Source organism: Galeopterus variegatus, unplaced genomic scaffold (assembly GCF_000696425.1).
Source record: "Galeopterus variegatus unplaced genomic scaffold, G_variegatus-3.0.2 Scaffold1394, whole genome shotgun sequence".
Lineage (NCBI taxonomy): Eukaryota > Metazoa > Chordata > Mammalia > Dermoptera > Cynocephalidae > Galeopterus > Galeopterus variegatus.
Genome location: NW_007727505.1, coordinates 49,085 through 64,551, shown reverse-complemented (window position 1 = coordinate 64,551; position 15,467 = coordinate 49,085). Strand labels below are relative to the sequence as shown.

General features: G+C 54.0%; 1 protein-coding gene across 2 annotated transcripts; it reads right to left on the bottom strand.

Moving 5' to 3' along the window:
- Nucleotides 1-9,909: 9,909 nt before the first annotated feature.
- Nucleotides 9,910-15,467, bottom strand: LOC103593698 (chromosome unknown open reading frame, human C3orf18). 2 transcript variants are annotated; one of them, XM_008576727.1, is made up of 4 exons: nt 15,234-15,467; nt 12,003-12,028; nt 11,153-11,300; nt 9,910-9,990 (listed from the first exon to the last, which is right to left on the bottom strand). In XM_008576727.1, exons 1-4 carry the CDS (start codon nt 15,465-15,467, stop codon nt 9,910-9,912), a joined length of 489 nt encoding a protein of 162 aa, XP_008574949.1. The 2 variants fall into 2 exon arrangements, with proteins under 2 accessions (XP_008574949.1, XP_008574950.1); XM_008576728.1 differs by having other exon boundaries at nt 15,294-15,467.

Genomic DNA, 15,467 nt, shown 5'->3' with positions numbered 1-15,467 from the left:
CAAGCTGAGGGAAAAAGTGCAAATTTCATAATATATTAAGGGCTCCTATAAATTGATAAGGAAAAGACCAACAATCTCACTGAAAAATGGGCAAAGGAGATGAACATACAGTTTACACAAAAGAAATCCCAAAGACTCAGCCATTGAAACCATGCTCAGCCTCATTCCTCTAAGAGGAACACAAATGAAATAGGCAAAGCTGTGAAAGGTTGATGTACTTGCTGGTGACCATGGGGAAAAACAGAAACTTAGAGTTGGTTGTTGGAATATAAATTGTGCAGCCTCCATGAAAGCAATTTGGCAATATCTATCAATATTAAAAATGCACAGACCCTTTGACCTAGCACTGCTCACTTCTAGGAATTTATCCTTCAGACAAATTCACATACCTGGGCCAGCCCGGTGGCGCACTGGATAGTGCGCCGCTTGGGAAGCGCGGCGGCGCTCCCGCCCGAGGGTTCGGATCCCACATACGGACCGGTTCCCGCTCACTGGCTGAGCGAGGCGCGGGAGCAACGCCGAGGTTTGCGATCCCGTTGCCGGTCCCCGGTCCGGTACGGGGGCAACACTGAGGGTTGCGATCCGTTGCCGGACACGGAAAAAAGACAAAAGACAAATTCACATACCTATGAAATCGTGCCCCAGGGTGTTCACTCCATGATGTTTCTAGGAGTAATTGATTGGAAACAGCCTACACTAAGGAGCCTGGCTGAGTAGATAGGAAGCATCCTCACTGTACATACTCTGCAGCTGTTAAAGAGGATCACACTTGGGAGAGCATAGTGCCAATAACACCAAGGTCAAGGACTCAGATTCCTGTACCGGCCAGCTGCCAAAAAAATAAAAAATAAAAAGTAACAATTAAAAAATAGAGTGGGTGAGAGTGAGGCAGTGCTACATGCAGTGACATAAAAATAAAGTGTAGTATATATACAGGATGAAAAAGGAGAGTAAATATTCCTGGACACTGCCAGTGCCTGCCAGACCTCTTAGCTCACATCTCCACCTTCCTGTCCCAGAGGTTGAGCTGTGCAGGTGACATCCACCTGGCTCTGCCCTCTGATGTCCAGTAGGATTTGATCGATGGGCATCCTCTGAGTTTAGCAGGCAGGAACAAGAGGTCATGTCTATTTTTTTGGTCCCTCCCAGTCTGTTCTCCACTTGATTTTTCTAAGCCAAAGATCTGGTCACAACCTTTCCTGTTCAAAACACTTTGTGGCTCCCCATTGCCCTCTGGATGGAGGTAAGATCCTCACCATGGCTTTTGAGGGTCTGCTCCTGTCTGCCACCCTTCCTCTAAACTCCGTAACCTGTCCCAGGCTCCTAGTCTCAGCACAGTTCCCTCTGCTTGCAACTCTCCTCCCACCCCAGGGGACAGCCTCAAAAGACCTACTTGTCCTCCCCTGGCTGCTGTGCTCCCACCCTCACAGTATCAGCCCCCAATGTAGTGTCTGTCCTCAGGCTGGGCTCTGCCAGGGGGTTGAAAGCAGGGAACACTCCCCCCCCCCCCCCGCCCCAGCCCTCCCGGAATGCAGAGTTTGGCTGAAAGGACAGAGGTTTCCCATGGCTCTTGACCTCTGAAACCCCTCTCGGGTTGTGCTCTGTCACAGAGCCCTGCTCTGGCCCCTCCAGACTTTGAGAATAAGGTCTTGACTCACCCTTGGGAGGCTGGACCAAAAGAAGCCATGGAGGACCCAAGGGACTGGCATCTGGCACAACAGAGATCAAGGCTCAGGTAGCTGGTAGGAACAGCTGCTGGTCGAGGTAGGGCAATCAGTAAGAAGCCATGTTTTTAAAAATAATTTTGCTGTCAGGAATAGTGAAACAATATAATAAATATGAGAAATAAATCTTGTTACCATGTAATGAGCTGCCTTATTAATGTGTTAAACTTGTAAGAAATGCTTAAGTGTTTAATTGGCAACTAATGAGGGTGCCAATTAGGGATCATTATACATTTCTTTAAAAATCCTAATCAGGAGGGGGGCATTTCAACCAATGCCATCGGGCTGGTTCCATGGGGACCCCGTCCTGACAGTGCATCTGGTACCTGCAGGACCACACATCTGGAGGCTAGCCCCACTGGAGCTGACACCAAGGTCAGGGCCACCTGGATTGGGCTTGGCCCCAAACCCCATCAGGCACCAGAAATCAGTTTCTCTTCTGCCAGTAAATCCTGCTATTGATCAAAGCCCACTTGAAACGGCACCTCTGTGAGGAGGCTGCCTGGTTCCTCCATCCAGATGGGAAGACTTGGCCTGGGAAGGACCGAGGGCCAGGGAGCTCACGGAGGACTAGGACCATGGTTCTCCACCAGTGCGCAGCTCTGCCAGGAGCCTGCAGGAGGAGTTACTAGGAGGCTAAGTGAGCTTCTGTGAGGGTACTAAGTTCTTGTGGCTGGAGACAAGCTGACAAAAAGCAATAAAGGGTATCTTGGGGCACCCTTGGGGCCTCCCCAGAGGAGAGACCTGGGTCTCCCTCTGAGCCAAATCCCATCCTGGTCACCTTCACAAGTAGCCCCTGTGTGCCTGGCACTGCCTGGGGTAGGGCCAGGCAGTGGGACTCGGAGTAGTCTCAGGCCCTCCTGCTTCCAAGTCTCAGCCCCTTCCCACGGAAAGTAAAGCTGAGCAGATCTATATTCCAGGCCAGGCCAATGGGAGGGGAGCATCCTGTGCAGCCAGAGCATGATTAATTGCCAAATTAATCACCAAATTAATCACCCACCTAATTGCCAAAGAGCTGGGAAGTAGGGAGTGGGGGTCGCTGCCCACCAGGGGCAAGGCTCAGACAGGGCCAGCATAAGAGGTAACACTGGCACAGGCATGGGCAAGAAGGCAGAGGCAGGAGACTGGCTGCTGTCTGAGCAGATGGCTTGGGCAAAATGGAAGGCAGCAGGTGGAGGGCCTTGGAGGCCAGACTGGGGTGTTCCAGAGTTCAGTGGAAGCCTTGCAGGCCTGTGAATGGAGGGTAAGGGGCAGTGCCAAGTGGGGAATGGCTGGGAGCTCAGTATGGGTGGCTGGGGAGGCCCAGAAAAACACGTCCAGGTGGTACACATGGTCATACTTGGAAGACTTGTGGGGGAGGAGAGTGATTGGCCTTGGGGACTGTGGGCTGGGGAAAGGCCCTGGTTTCTATCCTGGGGATTGGGAAGGCAGTGGGAGTCCCTGAGCCAGACAAAGAATGAGTGCAGGCAAGGGGCCAGCCCCTCCTTCTGCAGCTTGTGGACCCGCATCCTTCTCACTGGCTCCAGCTGCCCCCACTCATCCCTCCCAGGCTGGATCTTGGAGTCTGGGCTTTGTCTCCAGGAGGTCTCAGGTCAGGCCAGGTTTGGAGCAGGGGACTACCCCATGGCCCTCTCCACAGCTGGCAGTTGGGGACTTGGTGGGGTCACAGACACTGCTGGGTGGAGGCAACTTTAGAACTTAAGCTGCTTGGGAAAGTTACACCAGAGGCTGAGCTAGGAGGTGTGACCTGGAACTAGGTGTACCTAAAGCCCCTGTGGACCTAGGGCTGCCCAAAGGCTGAGCCTGTTTGTGGCTCAGAGGCCCCACCCCTGCAAAGGCCCTGCCACCCATCAGAACTTTAGCATGGTATTTACTTATCAAATATTTACCTAGTGTTCCTATATGTCAGACACTGTTCTAGGCCCTCTACAAATATGAGCTCTTTTTGGGTTTTTTGGTGGCTGGCCAGTATGGGAATCCAAACCCTCGACCTTGGTGTTATAACACCGCACTCTAACCAACGGAGCTAACTGGCCAGCCCCCAAATATGAACTCTTTTAATTTTATCAAGTAGGGAGGACCTGCCCCACTTTACACATGAGGAAACTGAGGCGGGAGGTTCAGGGACTTGCCTGGGGTCACATAGCAGCTGAGCTGGGATTCAGACCAGCTCATTCATGTACAAGGGGTGCTCAGGAAACTCCAGTTGCCCAAGGGTCCTTGAGCAGGAGACTCTGGGACACGTGGCACTGACCCCCATGGTAGAAGGCAGAGCTGATTGGCAGTTAGTCATGCCTCCTCCTGAAGCTGAGAGAGGATCTGGGGCCAGTCGCAGCTTCTCCTCCTCGAAGTCAAGGTGCCTGCTGCACTCGATCACTAGTGATTACTTTGTGGGAGCTGCTTGTTTCCTGCTATCTGCCTTGTTGAAAATGATGTATAGGGAGGAGGTGGTACAGCTCCTGCCCTCCCATCACATAGCTTGGCTGCTGGAGGTAGCAAACGCCCCCATCCCACTTGTTCACACATGCAGACACAGGAGATGAAGGAGGGGGGCCCTCGGTGACACACTCAGGAAATTATCATGTGGGATGCAAGAATAAATGAGACCCATTCAGGCCTGGTCTAGGAATCCAACAGAGCTGGATTCAAAGTCTGTGTGACCTAGGATAAGTCACTCAAGTGTACTGAGACTCTGCTTCAGGTGGGATAACTGATTGATCTCATGAAAGCTCAGTGGCAAGAAGTTGCAGGGAGACTGAGAGATGTCGGAGAGATGTTTTCTGTGCAATGCCCTGGATGGACACTGAAAGGAGCTAGGATTTGAGGTAAGGATGGGACAGGCATTTTCAGTGGAGATCCCAGGGTAGGCAAAGGTGTGCCGTGAGAAAACCGCAGGAGGGAGTGATCAGCTGATTTGGTGAGCTTGGGCACTGACAATTGAAGGGTGTGTCCCCCAACCTCACCCCTTCCCAGCCTCCAGCCAGCTGAAACTGCCAGAGGGCCAGTTCTGACAGCCCTGGTGGGACAGCAGAAGGTTAGCTTTTCCCCTCCCTATGGAGGCCACTTGGTGAGGTCTAGGGGGGTCCAGTCCCTGTGCCACCCTCAGTCCTTGCTACAGGCCCCTCCTGTCTCTCAACTGCCCACAAGGGCTGCTGCATTGAATGGTCGGGTCTTGGGGTTCAGTTCCCTGATGGGAGGGGCTGTCTAGATCCCAGGGCAGGGCCCACAACTTATACCCCAAGGAGGCCAAGGGCCTTGGGGGCCCTGTCCTTGCTCTGGGAAGAACCACCCACTATAACAAAAGTGTGATAACTGCATATATTTATTAAAGGCTCTCCACATGCTCTTAATATATTAACTCCTTTAATTCCCATGAGGCAAAAACAACTTATTCAATCCTCCATTCATTAAATAGCCCTTAGCGTCTATGTGCCAGGCTCCATTCTGGAGGCTCAGGCCACAGCAGTGATCAGATAGTCTCCCTGACCCAGCCCCAGTCCAGACCTGCTCCTCGGAAAGAGGAGCAAACAGCACCAGAGCACCAGCTGTCCTGACCCCAGATTCCTGAGTAAGGCCTCAAGGCCAAATGTCACTCAGTGCACCCACCTAATAATCTGGGCCTGCATTGCCACCTGGTGGTCACACTGGGGATGGCTCCAAACAGAGTGCCCTCACTTCCCTCTACTAAGGGAACTTGATTGAGTCCACCCCACCCACTCAAGCTTCGGGTAGTCATCATTTGGGGGTGGGAACAGGCCTCCTGGGCCCCTTTGGAGGGAGTGAGATGGGTATGGTCTCTCTGAGGGAGTCCCTCAGCAGTTCCCATTGGCCTGATGATTCTCATAGATCTCACAGATCCTTTTCCCCATCAGTACCGGCATCTAAGACAAAGGGACACTCGGTAGACGAGGTGGAATGGGTTTCGCACATAGTGGTGGCCCAGCACAATGTAGGCACTCCATGTCTGCAAGGATCAACTGGTGAGATCACCATCATTAGTGTCCTGATTGTGAGGAAGTCCATCATCCCTTACACCTTGCTTCCCCTATAGCCCCTCTATTGGGCCAAAGGCTCTAACCATAGGGTTTTTTCTGGGATGGGGGAGACCACACCCACTTCTCGTTCCTCCCCTACATGCTTGCTGCCCTTCCTCTACCTCCCACAGGTGTGTGTGGTGGGGGGAGTGCCCAGGTGTCCCTGGGGGCCACTAATACCTGCCTTGATCTTCTACTTGCAGGACCAAAGCACCAAGGGTGAGGAGTGGGGGGACAGGACCACTGCCAAGGAGCTCTGGGGATGGGGGGATGAGAAGCGCATCAAGGGCAGACCTAGGCCTAGGTGGGATGGCATCCTGGTCTCACACCATGCCGCCCACCTAAGGGGTCTCCACACTCTCCCCTTCCTTCCTTCCCTCCCTTCACCTGATGCTTACACCCTTCTTGTTCATTTCCCAGCATCTCTGGTCTTTCAATAATGTCTTCTGGGCGACCATACATGCCCCCCACCTGCAGTTGCCCACTGTCTCGAGCCCTCAGAAGCCAGGGTAGATCGGGATGTCTCCTGGGATCCCCCAGATATCCTCAGCCAAGGCCTTTCACAATGAGGCCTGCTGAGGAGTGCAGCTGGACAGAGTAGGATGGGGTGTCTGCCTCCAGCATCTGAACACCCCCAGGCACACCCTGACCTCACCCCTGCCTTTTTCATATAGCTCTAGATAAAAAATATATAGACATATAGCATGTGTGTGTGTGATGTGTGTACGTGCACCACGCACACACATCTTTTTTCCTGTTTGACATCTGTCTCCTCTATCTAGAATGGAAATGCAGAGTCTGGGTTGGTTCACTGACAGGACCATGGTGCTGTGCTCATGGTAGGGACTCAGTAATATTTCTGGAAGGAATCAGAGCAAGGTCAGACTGCTCTACTAGATTTTCTGGGCTCTCCCCCACACGAGCTTTCCTTTATATTCTGAAAGCATCCCCCGTGTCTGCCTGCAGCCAGGAAGTGGGATTATTTTATTCATTTTAGCTCGAAGGTGACATTTTACTTTATTAAACAAGAGGGTGGCCTCCTTTGAAGGCTCCCAGCCATGTCCACCCTGATAACACCTACCGCAAACTCCAGCAGCTTCTGATCTGAAGCCCTGGTTGCTATCTACGAGGAGGGGTTCCACTTACTGAAGTATGTGTGTGTCAGGCAGGGGGGCATTTCCCAGAGGGCCCCACATCACAGTCAATGTCAGGGGCAGTAGCGGCAGGTAGGCAATCTCCTCCTGCTCCGTCCGACTGGCTGAGGGCAGCGAGGACAGCCTGGCCAGTCCGCCAGGCTTGAGGCCACAAGAATGCGTCAACCAGAACCCCTCGCCCCAATGTTTATTGGTCCCACACTCTGTGGAAGAACTTAGAATGAGCTGGGAATTTGGTTTTCCTCCAGGCCTGGGAAGAAGAGCTAGAAAGCAGAAGAAGGTGGGTGGAAGGGAAGAGGAAGTGACTGTGAGGACACAAGAGATGAGGAAGGGCCCCGTCACCCACAGAGATAGCTGCCCTGTGGCTACAACCTAGCCAAGCCCACCCATCAGGAAAGGGACACGGGGCAGGCAGTGGGAGAGAATGGGGACGGGATCCTCTTGGATCCCCGTACAGGCCCCGGTCCCTGGGCACCAGCCTTACTCCACAGGGCCCATTTCTTCAGGATCTCTCAGACACTGAGTCTCCTGCAGCTCCCAAATTCCTGGACTGAGGGGCTACCCAACAGGGTGGCAGCCTGCAGCCCACCCATCACACCCCTCAGGAATCCTGCCAATCATCCGAGGAAAGGAGACCCCTTTCCAAGACCAAGGTCATTGCGACCAGGCCCAGCTGTGATGCCAGTGTGGATGGCCTGTGGGGTGCTTTGTCCTCAGCCTTACCGAAGGCCCTGTCCCACAGCCCCCACCTCCAGCCCAGCTCTCCATTGTGGAACTGGGGGCTCATCCTCTTCTTGTCTCTGTGATGCTAGCCTGAAGGCTCAGCTCTCTAACAGAGGGTCTGAATGTCACTTACAGTCCTGGTTCATGGGACTTTCAGTGCTAAAACTCCTGGGAAAACCAGGACAGCTCGTCATTCTAGTGTCATTCTCCCTCAAACCCTTCTGAACTCTGCAGGTGGGTTCCATACACATAATCTTAATGGCAGCCCACCCCACCACCCTGTCCCTTGTGCTCCAGGGAAGGCCATGTTATTTCATTCTCTTTTGTGCTTCAGACCCAGCTCTATGGGTCCTAAGGTGCCATATTTCTCCCTGGCCCTTGGGAGAAACCTCAAGCTCCATCCCTCCTCTGGTCCCACAAGGTCCTGTCCACTTGGCCTCTCCACCCCAAGGAGTAGCAAGCATTGTGACCCAGTTTCACAGTTGAGACACAAGACCCCAGAGCAGCCTTGAATTCAGGGCCAGAGGCATTTCTTCAGACAGATCAAAAACCAAGTGTGTTGCCACCTCATAGCTGAGATCCAAGCAACTATCCCCAAGCATCCCGCAGCCCCTCACCCATCCTGTCCCCTCCTGGGGTTCCACATCCCAAGTGTCACAGACTCACATTCTCTTCATGTAAACATCTTAATTACATCTTTAATGGTCTCACATGGAGATGCTGTGAGTTAAATTACAGCTTTGTGCATCTTAAATTACCCGCAGCCCTCCAGTCAGTTCAGTGCTAATGTATTTATAGCATCTAGGGGAGGGAATAAATCCAGAACCTTCTCCACGGAGCACCCTTGGCCCTCACCTCCTGATATGTGGTATTTGCCCAATGGATCTGTACAGGCCACCCCCACGTCCTCTCCAACCAGTGGAAGACAGTGATGGCAGCAAGGCTGGGCACAATGATATACCTCTGGGCGCACTCACGCACACATGCTTGCCCAGCGTAGGAAAAATGCCCAGCTCTTGGGGGCTATCTCTGCCCAATGCCTTGCCCAGATGCCCCTGGCATCAGCCTTGATCTTCCAAGGCTCAGGGGGAGGCCAGGTGCAGAGGCCCACTTCCCCACTCCATAAACACTGAGTCCCTTCCCATGGATGGGATGGAGGTGGGGAGAATCCAAAAATAGACCAGGTTTCTTAGGTCTTTTTCCCAAGGGGCAATCCCCCACCCCCTTTCAGTTAGTCAGAACTGCTCTCACTGGCCAGCAGCCTGTGACCACTGCCATCAGACCAACAGCTTCTCCCCCAACACCAGATCCCCAATATAACCCAAGACAGTGAGCCATTTTCAAAAGCAGGTTAGCCAGCTTTTAGAGCCCAGTGAAGAAATGCAGCACACAGTGGAACCCTGCTTTGCTTCCTTCTTCCCTGCAGTCCCTGAACACTGAAGGCAGAGAAGGTGGCCTACCCTGATTCTCCACTATATACCATGGAGTGGGGGTCGATTTGGAGGAGGTCTCCATCCTGCCCCCGGTGCTGGGACAGGTATGTGTCTGCAAGTGAGCACACTCATGCACCTGCACGAAGTCTTTCAGCAGGCGTTGGGGCTACATCCTTCCACATCCACTCCCCTCCTCCATTCCCCCTAGTTTGCGCCCAGCAAACAGTTGATTGCCAGGGTGGGTCGCTCTCTATAATATGGATGGACCCTGGATATGAGCAGCCCCCCTCTTGGCATCCTTGCCTCCTGGGAAGTTTCAGCTTCATCCCTGAGCCTCTCAGGGCCTATGACAGATTCTGTCCCACCCCGACCCCGTGACCTGAGTGGTTGCTTCTCCCCACCCCAGAGGAGGCTCCAGATTCAAAAAAACAGGTCTCCTCCTGACAGAGGGGAACCCCCACTCTCCTTTCCTTGCCTCTCCCACCCCATATCTCCCCCCATTTCCTCCACATTAGAGAAGCAGGCCCTGATGTGAGGGGTCTGAACAGGAGACAAGGAAGCCAGCAGTGGCTCTTGACCTTCCCTGCATGAAGGATTCCCCCCATATCAGGGCCCTCAGGTCAGGAGAAGTCAGTGGCCAGATGCCCAGCCTGGCCAAGGGCCCTCTCTTGAGCCTACAGAGTCAGCAGATGGGTCCACAGAACAGCTGGGGCCTGACCTGGCCCTTTCTGTCTTGGCAGGGCAAGTCCTGAGAATAGGTCTTGACAATCAGGGAGGGGGCAGTTCTCTGGGCACCATGGCAGGTATCTCTATCAGAGATCCAGGCCTGTCCCCAGGCCACTCATGCATGGATGGCGTTGGCTACGTCTGTAAACACCAGCCGGCTGGGCCTCTGCAGTGGGCCCTGGGAGGGAAGAGTGGTCTGCAGGGAGACAGGCAGAGGCATTAGAGACCTTGACCAAGGCCACGCACTCTCTGGCCCAGTCACCTCCACCCTCGCTTCCTAATGACTGCTTGTGCTTGACACCAGCTATGCCTTCTGCCTGGAATGCCCTCCCCACAAGCTCAGTCTAGAAATGCAACCTGGCCCAGATGACTCCTTCCCCCATCAGGCATCCCTAGCTTGCTTTGTCACCTTGGCAGCTCTTACTGTGGGCCAAGGCACTAAATTAATTATGCATGCATCACCTTTTCCCAGCAGGGGAGCTTACCTCTGCACCCCAGGCCCCAGCACAGGGGCTAGCACAAGGAAGGTATACAGAAAACAACTGTCAAATGATCAGTAGACCCTGGGGTCTGGGTGAACCAAAGTTCTCAGTATGATTTCCTTCATATCTCAAGGGAGCAGTGTGCCCTGACCCAGGTGACACAGAACTGCAGCAAAACCTAGGGGTCTTCAGACTCCCAGCCTGGACTCTTCCTAAGTCCAGAAGATGCAGAGGATGGGTCAGGGGTAGGCCAAGCCTCCTCATGGCACTCTGGTCCTTGGGGATTTTTTAGAATGGTGGCAAGTGGTTCAGGCAGCCCAGTGGCTCTGGCAGGATGACCTCACAAGTACCCTTTGGATATAGAAGGCTGGGGTCTCCACTTGCCTGAGGTCTGTCAGCAACTAGGAATCCACCAGCCTACTTGGACGTGCCACTGTCCAGGAGTCTGACCCATCCACAACACACTCAGGACCCTCAGGAAGCAGAGGAACCCAGGATCCCAGCTCCCAACCATCTCTCCCATTAGTCTTCTCCTGTTTTTCTAGCCAGTACATGGGGTACACAAGCAAGAGTTAGGATTTTCATTTCATGAGAAAACTGAGGCTCAGAGATACCAATGGGGCTTCCAAGACCAGCAGGCTACCAGGGCAGAGCCAGGCCAGCACCCAGGGCTGCCCCTGGCCTGGCCTTGCACAGTGAGTCTGTGGGTGGCCATGGAGCAATTCTACCAGTTTCTGAACAAACCTGACAAAATCCATATACCTAATAGCTGCCACCTGACCACATGCTAGAGAGCTGTATGAGAGAGGAGAGAGGGTGGGGGCAGAGGATGCATAAGGGCTGCAGGCTGGGTGGGGGAGCCTGGTCAGTGCCCACCTTGCCCTGCGTGGCCTGCACAGAGGAGGCAGCCTGCATGGAGGCAGTGTCCCGCCCATGCTCCAGCAGCTCCTGCTCCAGTTCATCTTGTTCCTCTGTGGGGTCGAAGTTGTACATGGGCATGAGCTGGTGGCGAAGCTTCTCCAGTCTGGGGATGGGAGCAGAAGCTGCTGGGGGCAGAGCAGGCCCTTCCCCTCCCACCAGCCCTTCAGGCCCCACCTGCTGACCAGCTGAGCAACAGCACACAATCACATTTAGGGTCCTAAGATTTCCCTTGAAATGCAATTAAATGACAGACATTTTTGTACCTAGAGTACCAGTTCTACCCCTCAGATGGGTGGCCTGGGAGACAGCAGTTACCCACTCCTGGGACTAAGTAGGGCCACTGGCCATGTAGTTGTCACCTGTGGGATCCACAGGGACTGCCTAGGCAGGGGCGCTTTGCTGCAATCCACAGCCTCTGAGGGCTAGGGCTGGGGGTTGGGGAGTCAATGGCAGTCAGCTCAGGGGAGCAGGGCAAGGGTGGCTGGGCAGCTGGGTGGGGGTAATCCCAACCTTCTTATCCCTTCCCCCTCCCTACCCATCCCGAATCCCAGGGTTATACCTGGTTACCCAGGATCTTCACACCTGTCTGCCCTATGTGTGAGATCCTGGTAGAGGGTCCTCAATTACTGCCCACTCCCCCAGGAAAAGTGGTCATCCCTGAGTGGGCAGAAGAGGCCCTGACTCCCTGACCAGGGAGAGGGGACTTCGTGGTGGGGGACTCTTTCCCCTTTTCCACCCATGTCCGCTGGAGCCCAGCCCAGCACTGTCCATGGGCTGGGGTTTTGGAAGGCAGCTAGGGAATTACCTCTTCTTCTTCCTGATGTACAAAACCTGCAAGAGAAGGAGCAGCATCAGATGGCAAGGAAAGAAGGCCCTGATTAACCCAGCAGTCCCTCAGGATGGGGGACATGCTGAGGCTGAAGAATGGGATAACTGTGAGTCCCCATGTCCTCAGGGTCCCCATCCCAATGACATATGGATCCCCTTCATGCCTCCCTTTGATGCTTTTAGATGCTTACAGTACCCAGACCAAGTCTGAGGACTCAGAGTTGGGGAGCACACCTGCTGTCGAGGAGCCCAGCCTGGGAAGACCAGCTAGGCTTGGCCTGGGGGCCGGTGGACCCCACCTCTGTCAATACTGACTGTAACCCCAGCCACTCAGCCCCTGCCTGTGGCTCTTCAGGGGTGAAGGAGAAGGGGAAGGCTTCAGCACATTCCCTCCCCTTAACTCACCCCAGGCCCAAAGCCACGTACAGGCAAAAAGAAAAGGGAACAAGCAGTGGCCAGACTCTGCAGAGCAGTGGCTCTAGGCAAGGCTCTGAGCTGGGTCTCTGAGGTTCCCATGGGAGGCTGACTGCCCTGAGTGGGCAGGGATGGGAGAGGGAGGCCTTAGCCCCTGGACATCAGCTAGCATCATCAGCCAGCATCATCAGCCAACATCATCAGGCCAACTCTCCAGAACTCCAATGCTGGAAGAACCTAAGAAAGCCCCTCAGTCCTGTCCCCCGATGTACAGACTTGAAGATTAAGGCCTAGAGCCAGCCCGTGGCTCACTCGGTAGAGTGCGGTGCTGATAACACCAAGGCCGTGGGTTCGGATCCTATATAGGGATGGCCGGTTTGCTCACTGGCTGAGCGTGGTGCTGACAGCACCAAGCCAAGGGTTGAGATCCCCTTACCGGTCATCTTTAAAAAAAAAAAAAAAAAAAAAAAGATTAAGGCCTAGGCTGCCTGAATAAACAACTAGAACTTCCAGGCCAGAGCAGGAAACCCTGGACAATGCACTGAGGAGACAGAAGAAGAGGGTGAGACTTGGGTGACCACCTCAGGCAGAGACTCCAGGGACTTCTGCCACCATCCTGCTCTTCCTCAAACTGGCAGTTTCTGACTACCAGGAGCATGACCACTTCTGTCTGGGGGAAAGACACATCCCCAGAGTCTGTCCCAAACTGTCTGTGGCTCCCACACTCTTTGTGGTCCATTCACAGTTTAAATCTGGTTTGCTTTCCAGCCTGACCCGGAGCTCCTCCCACAGGCCCCCTAAGGCCTAGAAAGAAACTGGGGTGCCCCTCACTTTCTCATTGCCTCCAGAAGGTCATTCACGGGGGGTTCCTCTTTCTCTTCTGTGGATGGGATGCAACAGGAGCTCTGCGGTCTTTTGGCCCAGCCCTTGCCCACCTGAGCAAGGGGCTCCAGCCTCAGCACCCTGCTCCCTCACTTCTTGGCCATTGCCCCAAACCTTTCCTCTCTGTGGCCCTATGATTCAGAAGGATCTACAGAAAAGGAAAGAACCTTTATCCAATCTCTAAGCCTTTGCCCCTGCTGCTCTATCTGACCCAACTGCTGACACGCCCCCCCCCTCTTCCTTTCCAAATCTTACCTCATTGTCCAGCTGCAGCCCCACCTCCTCCAGGAAGCCCTCCCCACACTGATCCTGCCTGCACCAAGCACTTTTTCCTCCTGTGTGAGGCCACAGTCTGGCACTGATCTGTTCCTGCTTGTACCCATTGCACAGCTCAGGGCTGGCACGAGGGGAGAGAGAACAGCATTCAGGGAACACCTCTGGATCTGTTCCCTGTGCCCAGGAGCTGTTTCCTGCCCTCTACTGCCTTTGTCCCACAACCTTCCTATCTCTCTGATTTTGGCAAGAAGGCCATTCACTCTGGCCCTCTGAATATTCTTCTAGAACAAAGAGTGAGAAAGCTTTCCCAAGTTCCTGGGACAAAATCTTTCCCCAAGAGTAATGAAGGCACATTCTAGGCCCTGTTTTTCCCCTAAGGTTAGGGTGCCTCAGCCTGCTTAACCATTGCATGGGTGCCAAGGGGGAACACTGGCATTCTGCATCACCCCTGCTCCAGGAGACCTCTCAGGCCCCAGCCTCACTCTGCATATGCGGCATCCTAGCCATGCTTGCTGGCCGGCAGATGTTCCTTGGCAGCAATCTGGAGATTGTGGGGCCCATATGGTGATCCTAGTTTAACAGCAGCTCCAACCAGGCCATGGATGGAACATCCACAGTCCTATCTGTCAGAGCAACATGCTTCTGAGCCTGAGGACAGCCATCAGAGCCTGAGAGGGGCAGTGGGCAGAATGCCACTGCTGCCAGGCCCACTGCAGGACCTCAGGTGCACCCCCTCCCTCCCTGGTCTCAGCCTGCACAATCTCCAGTGTTCCTTCAGTGACATTCTAAGTGTGTATGTATCATCTTAGGGAGAAATCCCACATCCTCAGGGGCTGACAACAGACCAAGAAGCACCATATTCACTCTTGGAAGATACCTGCAACCCTCTCCCCAACTCACCTCTGTCCTGATGGCTGCCCAACTCCACCACTTCTCATGACCCTGAGGCCAGGCTTCTACCTTGGGGTTTCAGCTCTAATGGTGCTTCCTTCCTCATCTGTCCCTGACCACCTAGCCTAGAAAGCCCCCCCCCCCACCATTCCCCAACACAGTCTGTATGTGTCTCCTACTCCCCATAAGAACCACAGGGTAAGACCTTGTCTCCCCAGCCCCTGTTGGGCCCCAAAGGCCTGGTCCAGGGCAGGTACCCAGTAAATAATTGCCAAGTGAATGAATAAATGAACACAGCCAATAGCCTGCCATGCTCAGAGCATCCCATCCAGACTCCATAGCTCACAATCCATCCCCACTACCTTCTGGCCTCTATTCCTACTGCAACCCCCACACCCGCTTGCCTCACCATCCTGCTTGCTGCTCACAGAACCTCCTGCCTGCCTCCAAACTTTTGCCAATGAGGACCCTCCATCTGGAACACCCTCCTCTCCAACTCCTATGTGACCTTCATGAACCAGCTCAAAACACCATGTATTCCTCAGAACCTTTTCTCATTCTTCCAATCAGAAGAATTGCGTCTCTGGTCTCTGGGTTCTAATGGACAAATCTCTGCGGGAGAGGAGGATTGCATATCACTAATAGACAATTGTCTTCTGATTAGGTTCTCTATAAATCTAAACACTGACCACCCTCCCCCAACTAAGGGCCTCCTGACCCAGCCCCAGCCTACGCCAGCTCTCACCATGGCCACAGCCAGGCCAATCACAGTGATGATCCCAAAGGACAGAAGCATGGTGCCCACGCCGGCTGCACCCCCAGCCACATCAGGGATTCTGGTGTCATTAAAGCTGGTAGCTTCTGGGCTGAGGGTGGTGGTCTTAGAGGCTGGCCCATCTGTGGTAGACTCCAGGTCAGGCTCAGAAGTGGGTGGATGGCTGCTGAACCAGCCCCTAGCAGATGGGATCCTGGAGTTCAT